Source organism: Penicillium antarcticum (genome assembly GCF_028974205.1).
Source record: "Penicillium antarcticum strain IBT 31339 chromosome Unknown utg000009l_segment0_segment0, whole genome shotgun sequence".
NCBI classification, from domain to species: domain Eukaryota; kingdom Fungi; phylum Ascomycota; class Eurotiomycetes; order Eurotiales; family Aspergillaceae; genus Penicillium; species Penicillium antarcticum.
In genome coordinates, this window is record NW_026695307.1 from 6630353 (window position 1) to 6650621 (window position 20269).

Genomic DNA, 20269 nt, shown 5'->3' on the forward strand with positions numbered 1-20269 from the left:
TCTACGTCATTCCCCCAGGTTCATAGTCTGTATTTCTCATTCAGCCAGCCCGAATACTTGCATGCATAAATATTGCAGCTGGATGATGTAAAATACTAATCCACGCCCCGTATATTTAATCATGATCAAGTTTTTGTATATTATAATAAATTGCATATGCAGATTATACATCCAATACTGCAAATAGTTCGTGACTTCTACCTGTGAACTATGTGACATACGACCTCGTGCATGGAATGTTTCACCACATCACCTGTATATCTGCTGATCTACTATGATCTGCAGTGTGGATTGAGTTAACCGATCGATAGTAGGTATTTGGAATCTTTTGAATGATTGCGGTGAGGCTTACCTATCCAATAGAATAGGTTAATATCTGGTGAGATATATGTTTGTATCGTGGCAAAAAACTAATACCTACAAAGAAAGAGGATTGGTGAATTTCCAACAGATAGGCTATGATGCAGGGCCCAACGAGCACTTAAGACCCCAGACATGCCTATAACAACCGATTACTTCCTACTTAGGGCTTCACCGAACGTGTTCACGCGATCTGCAAGATCTGACCCCTTCGATATACTGTATTGTCACTTCTAAGGCTCTCATGAGCTGTTTGTGGATCTCAGTCACGCAGATCTTATAGTTACATAAATCTTGCTGCTATGCTTTTTGCTAACTTGGCTTTTCTACCGCTCGAGAATCAAAACGGGATCGCCAATATGGACATGGAGGTAGATTGACATTATTGAAGACGTGCATTAGTACTGCTATATTTGTGAGTGGTTATAAAGTCGTGGCCAATTTTTCGATTTACGGGCTGCAAAACCTTCTCAAATACCCTTGGTTCGCTAATGCAAGGTGCGGTGCTGTTGAGTGGGTTGACCATGACGCAGAAATAAGCAAGCATACATGCTCCTAGCGCAGCTACTAGTCAACTAGCGCGTGCTTTGGGTAAGATCAACAGATCTACCAAAGCAATCCTGCGTGTTTCCCTTTTTCTTGTCACATTCACTCAAAGATGCAGGATCTTTAAGGCGTTGAACGAAACTGGAAAAAGACCAGGCTAAATTGTGGAGAGTTAAGCGGTAGAGTGCATAGGCATAAGAAAGAACTACGGCTACAAAATGGTTTGATTGTAATTAAATGGTTTTACTTCGAATTAAAGTGATCATAAAATGTGGTATCATATTCAATCTCGGAAGAGATAAACTTCATACTCTAACATAGGCAAAGAAAAGAAAAAGCCGCGTTTATCCCTCGCATATGACATGTTATATTGAATTCATGCCTTGATCAGCGTCACAGTCTTCTTTGAGTGGAAGTCACGGCTACTGAATCCAGCCTTGAAGGTGAAAGACCCAATAGGAATTCGCCAGTCCTGAGCAGTGACATCCCAGTAAATAAAATCCCGACGCATCAGGTCAAACTTGGCAGTCTTCTTCTCGCCAGCTGTGAGGTGGACCTTGTCAAATCCACGAAGCTGGCTTGGTGGAGTTCCAGCTGGTGTCGAAGCAGGGAATTCAATGTATAGTTGCGGCACAGCGAATCCATCAACGTCACCGGTGTTGGAGACTTCAGCCTCGAGGGTGACCACTGTATCCCAGAGAGCGGGGTTACCACCGGGCTGGGTAGCCTGCTTAACAGGGAGGGCAGTCAGATTGGAGGGGACAGAGCTCTTTGCCTTAATATTCTACAGGTCGAAGGAAGTATAACTCAGACCGAAACCGAACTCGTAGCGGACGGAGATGTTGTTGGCATCGAAGTAGCGGTATCCAACTTCGAGTTCTTCGTCAAACCAGCTCTGCCAGTCCCAAGTGCCGTTGGTCTCAACACCTGTGGTCAAGGGGGCGTTGTAGTCTGTCTCGTTGTAGGCAATCACGTATGGCAGCTTGCCAGATGGGTTGACATCACCGTAGAGAACATCGGCGATGGCGTTGCCAGACTCCTCTCCGGCGTAATGCTGGGCCAAGATAGCAGTCACATTAGGGTTATCGGCGAAGGGCATGACGTTGATACCACCAGAGTTTGTGACCACGACAGTGTTGTTGCAGACGTTGGCGACAGACTCGACAACAGCATTTCCGTTCCAGTCGAGGTTCAAGGAAGTCCGGTCCTTACCCTCAGCAGCAAATGACTTAAGGAAGACAAGGCAAACGTCAGGCTGCTGTGGGATCCACAGGGGAGGCTCCAATTCCTCTGTAGTGAGCAAGGTGTTGTTGAGGTAAGATTGGACCAAGGAGTCATCCTTGCGAGCCCGGGCGTTAAAGGCATCCATCAAGGGGAGTTGAAAGGAATGAGAAACGGCAAGAACCAGAGCCCGAAGAGCCAGCGAGATGGCCATATTCGAAGTCGGCCTGAAGGTTGGGAACTTGCGTAAGAGGACCGGCATCATTACCGGCAATCACGCTGTTGCGAGGCTTGCGAAGTGGCAATGCATTGCGTTCATTCTTGAGCAGGACAGTGGAGGAGGCACCGCGCTCGCGGATCATGGCACTATGGTTAGTCCGAACGTCACGGTTGGTTTCGCCAGTGAACTTCCAGTCATAGAGCCAAGTATCAGGAGCGGAATCAACATTGAGCGGGCCCACTGAAGCATCAACGCTGGGGTAGTTCTTCTCCTGGCCAAGCCAGAAGTATGGTGTCATGATGCGCACGATCATGTGATTCAGACGAGAGACTTCAACAGTGCGGTTCCTCACAGCTAAAGTCAGGTTCTTGCCCAAGAAAGAACCCTCGGTCCATTCCTCTCCATAGAGAGTGAAACCTCCAGGCATGGTCATGTCCATTCCGCTTTTAACGGATGCAACACCACTGTGGGTAGCACCCCAGTCTGACATGACATAACCCTGGAAGCCAAGCTCGCCCTTGAGAAGGTGGTTTAGAAGGCAAGAGTTCTGGCACGAGTGGGAGCCGTTGACACGGTTATACGAGCACATAGCACTAGCCACCTTCGCATGGACGGCATTTGCAAAGGGCCACATGTAGATCTCATGCAGGGTACTATCATTGATGTTTGCAGAGACCGAATCCTGGATGTAGGTGGTCTCGTTGGCGTCCGGGGCGTATGAAGGGTTTCGCTGGGTTTCTTGCTCGTTGACAATGAAGTGCTTAGCATTGGACTGAATACCAGCATTTTGCATGCCGTTGATGGTCTCCTCCGTGCACACACCAGTGAGGTAGGGGTCTGCAGCAAAGCCCTCCCATGTGGGAGAATCATAGGGACTGCGGCCCAATGGTCCTCCGATAGGTCCCAAGATGACATGGGAGCCCTTTGCCTTATGTTCCTTGGCCATGGCGTTACCTCTATCTTACAGCAATTGACGGTCCCAGCTTGCGGCGGCTGAGACACCACTGATAAAGACACTGGAGTAGTCTCCTTGCTGCACGCACTGAGGACCATTCTGGAGGCAAAGACCAGTGAAGTTGAGACGGGGAATGGGAAGAACGTTTCCAACACAGGGGCCGGGCTGGCCTGTTGCCATCCAAGACTTTTCTTCAAGCGTGGGCTTATTCACAAATTTCTTGGCTTTGACTAGGGCTGCTTCCCATCCACCATTGCCAGTCATGTTTGCTATTTAGTGTCAGTGGATGCAAGCCCCATAGTATAGAAGATGTTTGATTGGACATGGATTACTCACGTGAAGGAAGAAAAGCTGAAGAGTGACCATCAGTCAAGATAGTCGTATTCCGAGGTTGAACATAGCTGTAAGGCTCTCCCGGGTGGTTAATGGGCGCCTGGCAGGTCTCAGCCAGGGCCGAAGGAACCGCTGAGAGCAGCAGTGCTCCTACTAGAGCTTGAGGCGACAACATAACGAAGTCTTGTATAAAGAGAAGACTTTCAAATCAGCCAAGCAAAGCCAAGGTGTCGTGTCTATCTCCCGGACGGCTGGAGACCTCCCTTAAATAGCTTAACTTTGGACATTCCTTGGACGTACCACCCCGCATACTCCTCAGGAAGACTTGACAGACCTCACAGATCCACCCGTGGCGGGCTTTACCTTGTAATGAGAAAAAAACTTCCAGGTGGAGTAATTGTTGACAATCCCCGAAGTCGGCATACGGAAAGTCGCCGGATCGACTGCTCACTGTCCCGTCGGTATGCCGGTGTGCCGAAAGGAACGTTTTTGTTGCTGTTTTTCTTCATAGGATGCTCAAAGACTATCAAGAAACACGCATAGAAAGAATGTTGCGACTCTGGGGTACATCCCCAGATAGTTGCATATGGCAAAGGGTCTGACGCAACGGCGAATACTCCGGCCCAACTTCGGCTAGACCCCCACACATCGGCCCATCAGTCATATCTGGGGCTCCACGGGGATTCGGCAAAGCCATTACGAGGGGTTTCTGAGGTCAATGCTGCCATTTCTCCACAGGCAAAACCATTACCAAGAAAGTAAAGAGAGAGAAGCACCTTGCGGCGTTTTTTGACCTTCCATTTCAGGTTTGTATGGCATCACGGTCCGACAAACTTGCCTACGCGGGCAATGATCGCCTTTGGCCCAGGCAGAAACAGAAATTCATTGTATTTCGGTGTTCAAAGCAAGAGAAAGAGCATTCGGCTTTCCTTCTGTCGCTGTCGGTTGAAATGGCCGGCTTGGCTGCCGAAACCTGCCCGACTCCACTATACATCGTGGAGGTGAGGCAATTCACAACAGGCACTGCGAACATAACTTATTCAATGCTATGGACATGGAGCCTTGTGAAGTCTGCAGGAAAGTATTCACAACTTAGAGAATAGCCTAGTGTCAACGTGATTAATTAGCGCCAATGATATCAGCCGAGAAAGGCCACATGGGCACTAAGCCGAGGGGTAAACCGTGACTGAGACCCTGCAGAATTACTTATTTTGGAGCTTCTTCTCCTTCATTAACACAATAATTCCACACATTCATGAAGATCAAATATTTGAATATGTCCGCAGCCACCGATGACATGCACACTGCCGAATTCGCCGTCCTAACAGACCTCTTCAGCGACAATATAGCTGCCCAAAATGCAGCTGAAACCTTGGCCTCAATCCAATTATCGGGCACCACGGAACCAGAATCAAACATATCCTCCCTATGGAGCTTCATAATCAAATGCGCCTATGAATTCCCAGAACACCAAACTAAACTGGTCGATACGCTAGTACAGTTGTCGAAACTCCCCGACGCAAAAGCCGCCAATGGAGATCCCATTCTCCTCTATGATATGCGCGTCTGGAAGGACCTCCCAATGCTAGGGTGGCAATTTCGAGAGGAGTGGAATGCATCTATACCGACTGGACCGTCTGATCAACGAGCCAATGCAATCTCGCGGATGATCAATCGTGATAAATTCACTGCGCTCTTGATGGCGACTAAAGAACCGGTGTTTAATTACTCATGGTTTGCACTTATTACTTTCCGTGAGGCGTTGGAAGAACCTGAAACCCAGAAGGCAGGCCGATTGGATGGTCTCATTCCCGTTGCTGCTACCTGGATTCAGATTCTCGGCGCAGAGATCTATACGTGGAATGAGGATTTTGGCCGTAGAGGTAGAGGTGGTTCGCTCTGGCATGGAAAAGAGGGCTTTTGTGTGGAACGGTGGCACCTTTGGAGGGAGAGATTCGGGGAGATGGCTAAAATGGAGGAACTCGACGATGGAGCGAGAAGGGCGGCAGGGGATGCTGAGCAGATAATGCGGAAGATTGAAAGTCAACCTCAAAGCTAGATAAATTATATATGCAATAAACATAGAGAGGAGTAACGCCTGGCCGCAATGCTGAGTAGAATAATGTACATGTTCAAATATGACAATCAGACAAACCCCGATCACTGGCGTCTTGTGCGTGGGAGCTTGCGCTTGTCTTTTTTGTGCTTGTCTGCAATAAATTGCCAACACTCCATCGGACGCCGGATCCCGATGTGTTTCCCTTTTGGAGTGAATACTTCGACCCGTGGATAGGATGCTTCGTCCTCAGCACCACGCTTGCTGCGGATTTGAATGCTCAGTTCGATCCAACCACAGCCTTCAACAAGAATATCAGCTGACATCACCCGATATGGTAGTGAAGGAATAGGGATTCCCTTGTCTGCAACTGCCTTGGCAAGGGATGTTGGCAGGTGCGATCTGGTGACATCCCACTTGATATCGAATTTGCCGGCGGAGGCCATCGTGCTTCCAGTGCCTTCTTTCATGAGAACGATTCCCCGGTACGGACGCTCCTCTGCCTGTGTCTCAATTGCTTTCTGCGTATTGGTGATATGTGACTCAATAGGCAGGAAGCTGGCTACCATAACTGTGTCTTGAGGGTTTGTGGGAGTGATTCGAATGAGACCACCGCCAAGCAGAAGAGACTGGCCTGGCTTGATGGTTGAGCGATCGGGCTTGATCCGCTTCGTCATGATCAGATCCCGCTTGTGCTCATCTTTTACATAGTCCTCCAATAGACCACGTTCAAGACCTGGAAGGTCAATGACCTCACCCCTTCCGCGACCAAATGGAATACGGATAGGCGAGACAGTGGTACCTGGCAGAGAAGACACCACTGGGAGCACAGGATACAAATCTTCTTGAGGAGCAGGGGGCAGGAGACTATTCGGGTCGTCAAGAGAGGCTTGTCGCTTGTTTGGAATCTCTTCCTCCCGACGGGATCCAATATACTCCTCGATTTTCTCCAAGCTCTTCGTATCCTTGGGGAAACAGGCTTCAATAAAGCTGCTCTTTCCAACGTTGGCTTTGCCAACAACCCAGATACCGCCGCCGTGGTCTCGAATTTCCTCCTTGACATCTTTAGTCCACCAACCACGGTGCGCACTAATCATATGCACGCCACCGAGACGGGCATCTTTCCCCGTCCGTCCTAGAGCTGCTCGGAGTTCTGTACGAATATACTCCATCTTCGAATCGACTTGTTCCTTAGTCGCCGCCAAAAGATCTGAGCGCGTGATAATAAACGAGATAGTTGGTAGTTTATTGCCGCGCGAATATTTATCGTGCGTAGCTCGTCGGTTCTGCGAACGCTGCTGCAATGACAATGCCCAGTGAATTCGTGGAACGAGAGACATGGGAAAATCGGCGGCATCAATGATATGATATACACGGTTCCATTTGTAAGGTGATTCCTCCAGGTAATTTCGTATAGACAGGATTGTTGGTTTAGGCGAGGCAACTGCTTTGTTGTGGTGTATCAAGTCATGGCAACGGTCGCAGACATGCGTGACTCGTTTTGATGAGCCAAGGAAGTCGCTAACCGGCTCAATGGCATTATTCGGGAAGGCTCCATCTTTATGTTCTATTAGCCAATGTCGCGCGCCAACTAGACCAGGTTTCTTACCTTGAATGGGACGCGGTGGTTCTGAACCCACGACATTATCATTATCGTGTACTTCCACAATATCATTGTTATCAGGTTCGGGTAGTTTCTTGCTTGCGGCCAGTAGCTTCCGTGTCTGTTTCCGTGATGTGCTATAATATCCAGGCTCGTCTGCTTCCACCGTTTGCGAGAATGCACCACATCCTGGACAGCAAACAGGTAGAACTTCGGTCACTGGATCAACGGATGTTTGTTCTGATCGGTAACGTGTTGTCGAGAAAGCGCAACATTGGCTGCGGAGGATCGGTATGACATTGATCTGCGTCGCGACAGGGGATCGGGAGACTAGGGTAAGGGTTGGTGATCGAGGAGTGACTCTCGAAGTCAGGCGTAGCAAGTTCAGCCTCGGGCTCCTGAGTATTGCGCCCCGGGCACAGAGCAACATGATGAGCGTGTAGCTTTGCGGAGTTTCGGAGCTTTTTTTTTCTTGGGAAGCCTGTTATCGATAGCGGTCATGGTACTTTCCGGTCGCCGTAGAAGTATGAAGTGCGCAAATACTTTTTATTGGTTTTATAAAATGGCAAATAATAATTTTTCTAAACACTGATTGCAAGATTTTTATATTGCTCTTGTGAGATACTAAAGCTATTTGACAGTGTCGGAAATCAGATGCGCTAAGAAACTCCAAAATGATACCGCAGATGAACGCCGTCATAATCCGTAAGGTGAAAACAACTGTGTTTTGTACAAGCTCAAGCACGAGCCTTCCCTTTCCCCTTGTCGATGTCTTCCATCTCCTCGTCTTCAGAAGAGCTCATGAACTCATCGTCATCATCATCGAATCCAATGAACTTCCGGGGCGCCGCCCTTTGTGGGACAGATGAACCCGCAGCAGTCGACGACTCGCCGTTTTCTTCATTCTCATCCTCAGAACTGGATGAACCATCATCCTCACTGCCCTCACTAGCGCTAGTACTGGATCCACCGAGAATGGCGTCACGGAGGCTGTCCGTCCATTGACCGTCCTTCATAGCCTGCAAAACTGCCTCACGGGCTTTCTCATTCATCTCATCCTTATCTTCCATCCACTGGCCATCGATCTTTGCCTTGCCAGAGCCGTTCTTCAATTCTTCTTGGCGCTTTTCGGCGATGTCGACAACAGCTTGCCACCTTTTCTGGCGCTCTTCTTTTTCCTTCTTGTCCATCTCAGGCTTGACGGCAAGGTATTCTGCGAGGGCCTTCGCCTCGTTGACGGTACGCAGTCGGCGGCCGTCCAAGTTTCGGCTGGAGCTGTTGTTGTCGCCTTGATTGCGCTTGCGCTTGCTAGACATGCGGCCACCTGCCGCACGCAGCTGAGATCCAAAACCACCCTTTCCACCTCGCACTGGGGCTGTGAGACGGAGGGGAAGGAGAGTAGAGGTAGACGCGCCATCGCAGATAGAGAGGATCGATTTGGCGCAGTTTGCGGGCGTAAGGTACTTGTTGCTTGTTGTGGTGAGGGCGAGAGACTCTAGCGAGATTGAAGATGGAAGGTATGAGGCGACCTTCTCTGTCAAGTCGGAGATGCTGGATGTCGAAGGTAAGGTGAATGACAGGGTCGATGGAAGGGAAAGTCCCGGGAAGGACGTCAATAGGACGTTGACATTGGGAGATTCCATTTTGAATAGGCTCTGAGAGTCTGACTGGAAGAAGTTGGTACTTGGCAACGAGACCGAAGTTGGTGAGGTATGAGAAGATGTTACGATAAGATGGCGACCTGACTCCACGTGATGACTCTGATGGATGAGTCACGCCTGAATCAGCAGGCAATATCACCTGACCCGACCCAAACTCCTGTTAGGGCACAAACCCTACGCTCAAAGTGGCCGGTCGCACTTTTCCGCAGCGAAGCTCCACTTTCACTCCATCATTTAAATCTACCATTATTTCGGGCGTTGTCAAAGCGATTCCCCGAATTGCAACAGGAACTCGCGACAATGTGAGTATACACAGCTATCGCGCTTATTTTGGACCGTTTCACTGACAATGGCACAGGCTTATCCCCAAGGACGACCGCAAGAAGATCCACGAGTACCTCTTCCGTGGTATGTAGCGAGAACCCTCGCCGACGCGCAAAATTCATATGAACGACTTTGCTAACTCGCCTCTCAGAGGGTGTGCTCGTGGCCAAGAAGGACTACAACCTTCCCAAGCACGGTGACATTGACACCAAGAACCTCTATGTCATCAAGGCCCTCCAGTCCCTGGACTCCCGCGGCTATGTCAAGACCCAGTTCTCGTGGCAGTACTACTACTACACCCTCACCCCCGAGGTACGAAGTATTCCAACATGATCCAACGACTGAACAGCATACTAATTGAACAACAGGGTCTGGACTACCTCCGTGAGTGGCTCCACCTCCCCGCCGAGGTTGTCCCCGCCACCCACATCAAGCAGCAGCGTTCCCACGCTCCCCCCCGCGGCATGATGGGCGGAGAGGAGCGCGGCGAGCGTCGTCCCCGTGCTCCCCGTGAGGGTGGCTACCGCCGCCGCGAGGAGGGTGGCAAGGAGGGCGGTGCCCCCGGCGAGTTCGCTCCCTCTTTCCGCGGTGGCTTCGGCCGTGGCCGTGGTGCTGCTCCCCAGCAGTAAATGCTGAGCCAAGAGGTCTTGGTGTCCTGTCATCCACTTCTCGGTCTTCCTAGGGGCTTGTTGGTGTGATCGGTTTCGGTTTGGAGTAGGGTTATTTGAAACGAACTGATCTTCGGTGCATCATGATCCCGTCCCAGTTTTGCTGGGACTTGAGGATACAGGAAACAAAATAAAAAAATCCAAATCTTTGATTCCATGTCATCATATTGTAAATCTTATCAGGCGTACCCAATACCTGCTGCTATACGTAGTCTTGAATCCCTCATGTCCTGTATAGTCGTCATGTTATTTTTGCAGTATATACAATTCTCGTTGGATTCAGACCAGCTACATGAACCTCTTCCGGTCATAACGAACCACAGCCTGCAAGATTACGGACGCTCCAGTGGCACAGTCATCGGCAGTAGAGAATTCCTCGGGGTGATGGCTCAGACCGTCTTTGCAAGGAATGAAGATCATACTAGTGGGAACACGCTTCGAGGTGAACACACTATCATGACCAGCACCGCTCATGATAGACCGCACAAGCGATTTGGTGTCGGCAACGGGCGTATCCGCAACAACCGCATGTGCCGACTGCTGCACGCAATCAATGCAGTCTTCGTGGAACTTGACAGCCGGCGAATCGAAGTCAAGGGTCCATTCAACACGACAAGGCTTGCCAATGCCAGCACCCTCAGCTGCAGCGATGGCATCAAAGTCGGATCTCAGCTTCTTCTCAACCTCTTCAACAAGTACTGTTTCGGGACCACGGATATCCAAGCTGAAGCTCACCAGGCCAGGAACAGTGTTTACACTACCAGGCTTCGCCTCGACGATACCAACACTGGCTAGACAGCCATTTGCAGCTGCGACCTCGCGCGCTCGCACCATCATACGGGAAAATGCATAGAGTGCATCTGCGCGGTGCTCAAAGGCCGTTGTGCCAGTGTGTGTATCACGTCCGATGATGTTGAGTCTGAACCATCTATACGCCTGCACAGCTGTCACCACTCCCACGCGCTGGCCTGCCGACACAAGATGAGGACCTTGCTCAATATGTAGTTCGAAATGAGCTGCCATTGGCGTGGACTTGTATGAACATGGAACATCACCAAGGAAGTCGATCTTCTCCAAGGCACTCTTCATTGTCTCCGGTGCAGATGCTGCTGTCGGTAACGAGGCAACGGTTGGCACCTCTTTGAGAGCATGCGCTTGCTCCAATGGGATACTCTCAGCCCATACGCCACTTGCAACCATACTAATTGGGAATCGAGCTCCCTCCTCGCTGTGCCGATATTGTTAGCTCGCCGATTGGACAACATGCGCTGAGATGAATCTCACTTGGTCCAGTTAACGACTCCAACTCCTCCTTCTGTTTCCAGGCCCATATCATTCATCGTCTTGAGAGTTTCAATTCCAGACAGAACACCCAGAATTCCATCGTACCGTCCACCAGTGGGCTGTGTGTCAAGATGGCTGCCGATGAAGGTGGGAGGCACATCTGCTCTCCGGCCAGGGCGAACAGCAAAGATGTTACCCATCTGATCCACGGTGACATTACATCTGAGGTCTTGCATCGTTTTGATAAACCAGTTGCGGACATTTCTGTCTTCTTCCGAAAGCGCTAAGCGCTGCATGCCTGTATCTGTAGGAGCTCTATCGATAGCCGTGGTCAGCAATCATGCCCCAACAAGAAATGTCAATAACTTACTCTCCCCATCTGATTCCAAATCCCCATTGACAGGAATGGTGCAAGTCTTCTGCCAGTCTCTCTTTGCTGGCTCTGAGGGCAGATACCTCCGCCTCGGAAAGCTCCGTAGTCAACATAGCTTGGATCTTTGATGTGGAGAATGTGCAAATGGGGCGATATACGAGAAGCTTAGAGGCCTGAAGACAAGGTCTGAGATTACCACGTAAAATATAAGACCACGCCATGACAGCTTTGAGCGCCTTATAGAGGGGAGATGGCGTTGATAAGGGTGGAGTGTCGGACTTTGGTCCGCCACGTCCGCGATAGATATACTTCCAACCCCGCATGGAACGTCGGCAATTACTCGACTTCTCCAATCGGCTTTCACTTGTTTGTTTTGTTATCTTTGTTGCTTGTGTGCTTGATGAGTTTTGTTGAAATACTGGATTGGCTCACATATGGCACATTGATTCAAGTATGCTCCGGTTCCTGTCGACCTCTTAAGACCTCGATTTCAGTGAGATTCAGTGATCTTTAAAGTGTAACCTCTCACGGAACTATTGGAGTCATAGTATTAGCTGTTGGGGTAACTTAAGTACGCTCCAATTTTGGAGTCGTCTAGGTAGCTCAAGCGGTGTTATTGGGAACCACATGCGGGAGCACAGAGATCGGTCTCACAACAACCCAGGCCAGACTTCTCAATGGTCCTTTTCCTCCAAGCATTAAGAAATCTTAAAATAGACGCAAATGGAACAGAAGAAGCATCTTACTAGAAAGCCTGGGCGAGGTTGCGATCACCAGCTAGGGCCACATGTATCACGTGAACAGCAACGGTTCAGATGGCATGGAAAGAAGTATTCTATGTCAGAATGCCACTGGGCCCTAGCCGGTAACGATCTCTAGTGAAATCTCCAGATTCGACGCTACCAGCGAAGGTGCAGGCTGGAATCTCCTTCGGTACAATCATAAGCGGTTTACCAAGCTTCAATACTGCCCGCTGTTGCGATTCAGTACTTCTCATTCTGTCCCTCGACTGGCTTGCCGTCGGTCCCGATGGCGAGTGACCCCAATTTCTTTTTCCCCTTGAATCTTGTTTTTCTTCTTGCTCCGTCCTCTGTCGGTTCATGAAGACTCTTGACAATGTCGACGGGCCAGCTCACATCGGCACCTTGTACAGGGCGGATATTTTTCAGGCTTGAACCTTTTGTAAATACAAATCATTGGTCTTCATAATAGTTATGTTGGTCTCTCAAACTGTGACGTTGTCCTGTGTAGAAGGTTGAGTTTGACTTCTGTCAACTTTATTGTGGCGAGATTCCAATCTCAAACCGCAAGCACGCCCTTGTGCCATTCCCCTTTTCCTGTGCCTTCCTCTCTGTCATCACTCACCATCACCGGCCATCAATCTTTTGACTTATCTTTATAGTAGGCAGTGCCATGGCTCAGCCCAACGAGTTCGATGACCAGAAGAATGATCCCGCGATGGTTGACTGCCTCCCGGCCAATAATTCTATGATTGAAGGCAATAAGAAAAAGCTGAACAAGAGATGGAAAAACAAGAAGAACTCCAAAGTGCGCCAGTATCCTCTCAGTCTGGGGATGGACCAGCAGGCCAGCCAGGTAGTGAGTATGCCCATATCCAACGCATCCGAACCATGAAGATCCATGCGGCCAACCTCCCATGGCAGTGTAGTCGCTGATACTGATACATCTGTCTTATAGTCTGCCCCAACACAGTGTATCCAAGATCAAGATCTTGCTTCCAAGAAGAAGCAAGACCGCAAGCCCCGCAACGCCTGGAACAGCACGCGCCAGAAAAAGCTGAGATCCAAAGGGCGGAAGGCAGACAAAGCCAAAAAGCGCGAAAGTACGTCAGGCTATGATATCGGACGAGAGCCAGCGCTGATACTTGATAGAAAGATCCCGCCATGCTACTGCTGCTACGAAGCAAGGTTCAACTACTGTCCAAGCCATGGGGCCATTCGCCGACTTGGTGACGTCCTCCGATCTTACTATGGCTCTTCCACAGGCCAGTGTCTTTGTCGAGTCTCATCAAACCGACATTGTTGAGAGAGAGGATAAAGGCAAGGACGCGGAGATGGGCGATGTCAACATAGAGGGAGGAAGAAACACTCTCTTGAAATCTGTGCAGGGTTCCACTCACGCTGTGACTCTCTCCTTCAGACCGAAAGTCTAGCCATTGAAAGGAAGCAGACCCTGGTGGATGTTACTGATACCTGCTGTTTAATATTTCGTACTGTCTGTGCCTAGTGAGAGTCTAGGTTGCCTAGAAGAATATGAAACAGAGTGAGGATTTTCAAGACACTCTTCAATGCTCAATGGTCATTATCATGTTGTTTTGAAACAAAAGAAAAGCATTTGATCAGTTTTGTACTATGGCACAGCCTTATAGACTCCAGAATCCTGCGCTAGCTGAGAAGCAAAGAAAAATATCACAATCGATGGTAAATGGCAGAGACTAACTACCGTATTTGTCAAGGTTCTCGCGGATGTCTTTGACAGGGCTGTCCGATGGGTCGAGGAGACCCAGGACCAACAATTTCCCACTCAAAAGACTCCTGGGCAGGCTCTTCCTTCTCTCTCATCTTTTTAGCAAACTCCCGGTTCCAGCCCTGTACCTGAGATTCCCACGCGTAGTCCAGGAACTCCGAGATGTAAGACTCCTCAACCTCAGGGACGGACAAAGCAGGAGCCAGCAGGGCATCAGTGGCAGCCGAAGCGTAGGTAATGTTCGAGCTGAGGGTGGGCACAAACGAAGCAATCACGGAAAAAGTGGTGGTCAGAGTGGGGGAGGCCACAAATGGCCCAGGAGTAGGAGAGGCAGCGACGTCAGAGCTTCCAGCGACAAACGAGGTTGGGACAGCGGAAGTAGCAGTTGACTGGGCCACATCGGGGATTTCAGACGAGGGTGCAAGTTCGTACCTCGGAGAGCTTCCCCCGGCAACATCACTGGCGGCATCGTCAGCAGCATCATCGTTGACAGCGTCGACATGTAGATTAGTCGTGGCAGCAGCAGCGGCCTCTTCCAAAACATCAGCATCCGTCTAAAGTCAACTATGATCATAGCACGTACTCTGTGCCTTGTTTGCATAGTGCTTGCTGGGATCCTTACGGGTCCGGACCTCCTTGGGAGGCAAGGCTGGATTCCGAGTGCGCTGGGGCCGGAAGGGCTATTAGTCCCAAATGTGAGCATGAGAGTGACCAAAAATGTTCTGGTCTGGTTGATGAGGCTGCCAGGTCACACTGGTAGGCGAGGTTTTTATGGATCGGATTGAACGAGGCATGGTATACTCACAACCTGGATACCCTGCTTGCGGAGCAGCTTGCGCATGTTGAAGTTCTTCTTTTTCTTCTCTGAAGGACTGCCCTCAAATATAGGGCGCTCGGGGACCTCAGGGACGGGTTCGGTCTTTCTGAAGGGTTGGGCAACAACACGTTGGTAACGTGTGTTGCGGAAGAGGAAATATTGAGGCGTGGAGAAAGAAGAAGAAAAAAAGGAAAGAGAAGAGGTGATCGTGTTAGAGGTGTTTATGCTCGACACAATGAGTCGTGTCAAACGGGCAGAGTGCCTTCTAGGCTACGCTTCCGTGTCTATGTCAGTGAAATCTACTTTCACCCCAATCAACGATGTACCAGCCAAGCGCTGTCTTTTGGGCTATATCCACAAAGTATGTGACCTCTTCAATTCTAATTACCCTAGGAGCAAATCACGTACATCAGCAGTGCCAGTCCCTGGGTCGCGGATCAAGACATTTGATATGGTCTACTCAGATGAAGTCAGATGCTGCGGTCCTTTGATACAGCGTCTTGTGGGAGCTAGAGGACAAGAAAAACGATAATAACGAGTTGCTTCCTGGTAATTTGGCCAAAAGACCAACACACCATACCAGCTATCCTAGGGATCATACTCGAACCTATGTGACCTGGCCTGGTTAGGGCTGGGGTATCACATGACATTCATTTTGAGACCGCTATGATTAAAGTCTCTCGAGACTAAATAATAATAAAGGTATTGAAGTTATGCCTACTAAGTTCATTTCTACGATGAGTGGATTTGTGGGGGAAGTCAAGATTGGGGTGTGGTAGGAAAGGCGGCCTTCGATAACTGATCCAAAGTGATCTGGGTCACATATCACCAATCCCTTCCCCAGCACAGCCGTATGAGAGACATGGTAAGATAGCTTTGAAACCACAGAGGCAACATTATTGGGAATATATAGAAGAAATCATCCGGCGCTTCAAGTCTCATTCCCTTTTGCAGATCATTCTCTCCCTTTTTTTTAACCCTTTTCTGGTCATTTTAGATTCGTTATCAACCCTTCCACGAAACACCGGGATACTTGATTCTCTAGGCCAAAGCATGTTAAACATATATATCATGATTCAAGACATAACACTGATCAATTATCTACTAAGTCTGCATGCAGCACGACAGAAGCGTGGCACAAAGTTTTGTGGCGTCTGTAGCAAGGAAACATGCTTATTGGGTAAATCAGTCAAATCGAAGCCTGAGACATTGAGTGACATGTTTCAGCCTCAATTCAGTGTTCAGCCAATTGGTCAAGCAATTCACAATGATTTCACCTATGCCTCAACAGGAATGCAGATCGACTTAGGGCAAAAGGATCCACTCAGGGGATCGACATGCACTCTACAATTGGTGCTGCATGTTTCAAAAAGAAGAACAGAAGAACTAAATGTAATTACGCAACAATATTTGAGAATATTCCACTAAATATACCTGAAATATCCAGAAAAAGAATGATGATAGATCAACTGTGATATGTGGCACAGTCTGGTGCCGATCACGTGCAATTGCCTTCCCGACCACTGGTCGACACTCAATTTTTTTCGCCGGGGGCAAATAACCTGCATGAGATCTTTGTTTAAGAAATAGAGAAACACACGGTCAGCACCCGCGATACCCTGCATCAGTGCATTCCAGCCCGACACGAAACCCTCGACACCCTCCGCAAGCCGCCACAACCTCCGATCTCCATTCCTCATCCGCAGATCCTCGACAACTCTATAACAACTATATACACCAATTCCCTCGAGCAGCAATCTAGACAGCGTTATACAGCCTACGAGCAATATGTTCGAAGACTTCTCTTTCACATCACCGTCCTCACGGCCCGCCCGACTAGCCCTGGACCCAGAGGACCGCCTCATGGTCGACGGCGACAGCACGTTAATATCGCCTCTCTCGTCCCGCTGCCCATCACCACAATCGCACCGCTTCCGCAATATCTCACGCTCGCGCTCGTCGCACTTCCACCGCTCCCAACAACCTCCCACCTCCGTCCCCTTCCCCTATGACTCAGACCACAAGCGGCTGTCCATCTCGACCCTGACGCAGAAATTGCACGAGCATACTCTCGCCACGCCGACTAACGATGGCCGCTCAAACCAGAACTCGAATCAACGCTTCGCTCAGGGTCCTGGCCAGGGGGGCGGTGGATACGGCTATGACGGACGTTATACGCCCCGCTCCCGGTATGGCGGCTATAGCCACGGACTCGTCCTTACACCACCGGAGACAGATCATTCAGACGATTCAGGCGTAGAAGGTCTCTCCTCCCCATCTGCATCGTCAAATCCCAGTCCGACATTCATGCCGCCAGACCTCCTCTCTGATTTACCCGATTTCGGGCTGGATAGCCACCCCCATCCTCCGAACTCCCATCCGCTCCAGGACCAGAATCAGGACATAAGAATGCAAAGGCAGCAGATTTCCCGGTTACAATGTAACCAATCGGAAGTAGAAGCCATGCAGCGAAGTCTACTAGCAGAGGAAGGGGGATTAGGGGCAGGCGACCCATCGCGTGAAGAAGACGATTGTCACCCGAGTGATCTACCACCACGATTGTCGCCGCGTCGGAGGGCTGTTACACTTGCGAGATCGAGGTTCGGACCTGAGGCTGGTGCGGATGCTAGGGCTCGGAGGAAGAGTTCTTGTGGGGCTCTTTTGTCGAGTCGTGTTGATAAGAGTCATTTGAGTGGGTATGCTGGGGTCGGGAAGAAGAGGAGTGATAATGGGCTTCGACGGAAGAGTCTTGTGAGTGCTGCTTTGGCTTCTATGGTTGAGAGGGAATAAGAGTCAGGGTGGTCGTTTATATTGAGTGATACCCTTTCATGTTTAGTGGTTCAGGATTGAATATAATGTATTGCCAGATCTATATCCATCCATTTTTTGTATATGTAGTACTGTAGATTGTTGGACTTAGTCTGGCCTTACAGTAGTGGTTCAGGTTAAGAATTAAAGACTGGAAACCATGTGAAAGAAGAATAAAGTATCAAGTCTAAAAAGGTCAAAAGTGATGTATGTATACAACCTGAGTCTCAGACTCAGGCAAGAAGTAACAATAATAAAATGTCTCGTAGAAAGAACAAGTCCGAAGAAGAAAAGAAAAAAGAAGAAGAGAAAAAAAAAACCACAAAGGGAAGCAGTCCAATCCAGTCCATCAATCCAAACAATCTGCGCCATATTCATACCTAAACCCAACACCCCCATTCATGAAGTCATGCATTCGCAAAAACGCAAGTAATGAACCAACAGACTCCCAGAGCCCAGAGACTCACAGACATTCATACTGAATTCCCAGAATCCAGCAAAATCAAACACCATCAGAGAATCCAGAATCTAATTCCCAGACCTCCAACTAAAAAACTTGCGGAACCCCTTCCGTTGCGAAAAAGACATCTTCCGCTCATCACTCTTCCGCCTCTGGAATTCAAACCTAGGACTCAAACCCCTCTCCCGTTCCCCAGTCCTGCGCTGCAACTCTTCAAGAGCGCGCGCAGAGCCACTGGCACTCCTCAACCCCATGTTCTCTGCATTAGCAGCTGCAAGTACAGACTGGACGTGCGGATCTAGATAGACGGGATCGTAGCTGTATGCATCTGCATCGGAAGGAGAATGGGGGTGTGAATAGGATGGGGTGGAGGGTGTTGAGTAGTGATTGGTATAAGTGAAAGGTGGGGGTTTGGGGTATGGGTATGCAGACATCGTCATTGTAGAAGGTTTGTTTGAGTCGAAGGGGGTGTAGGGGGGTGAGGACATTGGAGTGGCGAGGGGTGTTTCCTGAGGCGTATTGAAATCTTGTTCTAGTTCGTAGAAGATTCCTCTGTCGCGCTCGTTTACTTGGGCCCATTCACCATTGGCGTAGACGGGGGAACCCGGTTCGCCGATTTCGCTTTCTTCGGAGAAGGTTTGTTGGGAGGGAGAGACGGGGCGGGAGTCTGTTTCTGTGTGCGAGAGAGGTGGTGGGTTTGTTTCCGAGGATGAGGTTATCGTCTGTGGTGATGTGTCTCTGTAAGGATTTGGGCAGTGATTTTGGTAGTCGTCATTGTCGGCATTTGTGTCATTGTCTGTGTCGGCGTCTGTGTCTTGGATCAGGTCGATGTGGGAGGCTGGTTCCTCTTGTACAGATTGGCTCCAGTGGCTGAAGTGTGGGTTGTATGGGAACTCTGATAGAGAGCGGACATGGTCGCGGATTCCGGGTGAGGATGATGGGATATCCGTTGTTTGGGGCTTTGGTGTTGAGCAATCCGGTTGCATCGAAGTAAACAGAGAGTTGGTAGAGTAGAATGATGGCAATGAGGCATCAGTGAGCTGGGACAGGGACACCCGGTCCAGTCCATGCTCGAGGGAGAATACCGAGTCTCGGTTGTCCAGCATGGAGCATCCATCGACGTCTTCGATGTATGAGACGATACGTGCGAGGTCCAGCGACTTGCGCGGATTCAAGATCTCAAAGGAGGCACCACCGTGCGAAACGGTGGGGACGGCCTGCGTGTGAGCCAACATTGAGTCGGATTGTTGAGCTCTGGCTTTAGCTTCAGCCTGGGCCTGGGCTTTTTTTTGAAGCTTTTCACGGAAAGTGTTCTGTTATTGTTAGCTGGTTGCCTTGTTTATGTGTTTCAGGTCACTCACCAATCGTTTCCTGTTATTAGGTCTGACACGAGTCCCGTTCTCTGAGACAACAGTCACTCGTGGGGATTGAGGCTGGAGGTGCACTGTGCAGGGGTGTCAATAAATAAACAGCCAAAGTCAATCTAGTCTGATCGATCACTTACCAGGCTGAGCTTCGCCGATTTCGGGCTCTTCGCTCCACGTTGAGATAACACTGTGCGAATAGGAAGGCGACAGTGGCGGAGGAGTAGATGCGCCGGAGGACACAGAAACAGAAGAAGGAGGAAGAGCAGATGGGCGGTTCAAATGCAACGCAGCAGTCTTTCGCTTCAATTTCCCACCTGCATGATCGACGGGATCCGCAGAAAGTAACTTGCGGTAATCATGGAGCGATAATGACCCCGTGATAGATCTGATGGGTCTCCTCGCGTCAAAGGGCGTACATGCATGAACACAGCTGTCCGGCAGCTCCCAGTTCCCTATCTCGTTCATGATCTGACGAGTCCGTATCTTCTCAATCTTTTTTCTCAACTGGTATATCTTTAGGTGTTCGTCGCTTAGACTAACATCTCGTAGATCGAACCCACTTCTCCACACTAGAAGTGATTCGTCAGATTTGACTGCAAGGGAGTGAGGGGGTAGTGTACCGGTCACAAAATGCAAGGTACGGAGATTTGAGATTAAAAATTTAATGAAGGAGAGAGAGGTGATTAAAGTAGAGACTGCGGGATGAGCGGAGGTACCTGGCTACAC

At 49.6% G+C, this 20269-nt stretch overlaps 11 protein-coding genes across 11 annotated transcripts; 5 read left to right on the top strand and 6 right to left on the bottom strand.

Annotated features, from left to right (window-relative positions):
• Positions 1-1282: 1282 nt before the first annotated feature.
• Positions 1283-3810, bottom strand: N7508_010853 (glycoside hydrolase family 3 protein; the record flags this gene model as incomplete). Its single annotated transcript, XM_058468913.1, has 5 exons — positions 1283-1690; positions 1742-2196; positions 2312-3303; positions 3391-3571; positions 3639-3810. The coding sequence occupies 5 exons, from the start codon at positions 3808-3810 to the stop codon at positions 1283-1285; spliced, it is 2208 nt and encodes a 735-aa protein (XP_058316759.1).
• Positions 3811-4911: 1101 nt separating this feature from the next.
• On the top strand, positions 4912-5694 carry N7508_010854 (DUF3632 domain-containing protein; the record flags this gene model as incomplete). The annotated part of the gene is made up of 1 exon (XM_058468914.1): positions 4912-5694. One exon carries the CDS (start codon positions 4912-4914, stop codon positions 5692-5694), a length of 783 nt encoding a protein of 260 aa, XP_058316760.1.
• Positions 5695-5795: 101 nt separating this feature from the next.
• On the bottom strand, positions 5796-7724 carry N7508_010855 (uncharacterized protein; the record flags this gene model as incomplete). The annotated part of the gene is made up of 1 exon (XM_058468915.1): positions 5796-7724. The coding sequence occupies one exon, from the start codon at positions 7722-7724 to the stop codon at positions 5796-5798; it is 1929 nt and encodes a 642-aa protein (XP_058316761.1).
• Positions 7725-8031: 307 nt separating this feature from the next.
• Positions 8032-8937, bottom strand: N7508_010856 (telomere maintenance SDE2 family protein; the record flags this gene model as incomplete). Its single annotated transcript, XM_058468916.1, has 1 exon — positions 8032-8937. The coding sequence occupies one exon, from the start codon at positions 8935-8937 to the stop codon at positions 8032-8034; it is 906 nt and encodes a 301-aa protein (XP_058316762.1).
• Positions 8938-9048: 111 nt separating this feature from the next.
• Positions 9049-9908, top strand: N7508_010857 (40S ribosomal eS10 domain-containing protein; the record flags this gene model as incomplete). Its single annotated transcript, XM_058468917.1, has 4 exons — positions 9049-9257; positions 9314-9363; positions 9431-9591; positions 9648-9908. The coding sequence occupies 4 exons, from the start codon at positions 9049-9051 to the stop codon at positions 9906-9908; spliced, it is 681 nt and encodes a 226-aa protein (XP_058316763.1).
• A 327-nt stretch (positions 9909-10235) lies between these two features.
• On the bottom strand, positions 10236-11825 carry N7508_010858 (M20 family metallo-hydrolase; the record flags this gene model as incomplete). The annotated part of the gene is made up of 3 exons (XM_058468918.1): positions 10236-11175; positions 11232-11546; positions 11602-11825. The coding sequence occupies 3 exons, from the start codon at positions 11823-11825 to the stop codon at positions 10236-10238; spliced, it is 1479 nt and encodes a 492-aa protein (XP_058316764.1).
• A 1192-nt stretch (positions 11826-13017) lies between these two features.
• On the top strand, positions 13018-13777 carry N7508_010859 (uncharacterized protein; the record flags this gene model as incomplete). Its single annotated transcript, XM_058468919.1, has 3 exons — positions 13018-13203; positions 13303-13447; positions 13497-13777. 3 exons carry the CDS (start codon positions 13018-13020, stop codon positions 13775-13777), a joined length of 612 nt encoding a protein of 203 aa, XP_058316765.1.
• Positions 13778-14075: 298 nt separating this feature from the next.
• Positions 14076-14932, bottom strand: N7508_010860 (uncharacterized protein; the record flags this gene model as incomplete). The annotated part of the gene is made up of 3 exons (XM_058468920.1): positions 14076-14623; positions 14675-14771; positions 14897-14932. The coding sequence occupies 3 exons, from the start codon at positions 14930-14932 to the stop codon at positions 14076-14078; spliced, it is 681 nt and encodes a 226-aa protein (XP_058316766.1).
• A 211-nt stretch (positions 14933-15143) lies between these two features.
• Positions 15144-15358, top strand: N7508_010861 (uncharacterized protein; the record flags this gene model as incomplete). Its single annotated transcript, XM_058468921.1, has 2 exons — positions 15144-15269; positions 15302-15358. The coding sequence occupies 2 exons, from the start codon at positions 15144-15146 to the stop codon at positions 15356-15358; spliced, it is 183 nt and encodes a 60-aa protein (XP_058316767.1).
• A 1338-nt stretch (positions 15359-16696) lies between these two features.
• N7508_010862 (uncharacterized protein) lies at positions 16697-17698 on the top strand (the record flags this gene model as incomplete). The annotated part of the gene is made up of 1 exon (XM_058468922.1): positions 16697-17698. The coding sequence occupies one exon, from the start codon at positions 16697-16699 to the stop codon at positions 17696-17698; it is 1002 nt and encodes a 333-aa protein (XP_058316768.1).
• Positions 17699-18244: 546 nt separating this feature from the next.
• N7508_010863 (oxidoreductase, short-chain dehydrogenase/reductase family) lies at positions 18245-20008 on the bottom strand (the record flags this gene model as incomplete). The annotated part of the gene is made up of 3 exons (XM_058468923.1): positions 18245-19489; positions 19538-19620; positions 19681-20008. The coding sequence occupies 3 exons, from the start codon at positions 20006-20008 to the stop codon at positions 18245-18247; spliced, it is 1656 nt and encodes a 551-aa protein (XP_058316769.1).
• Positions 20009-20269: the final 261 nt, after the last annotated feature.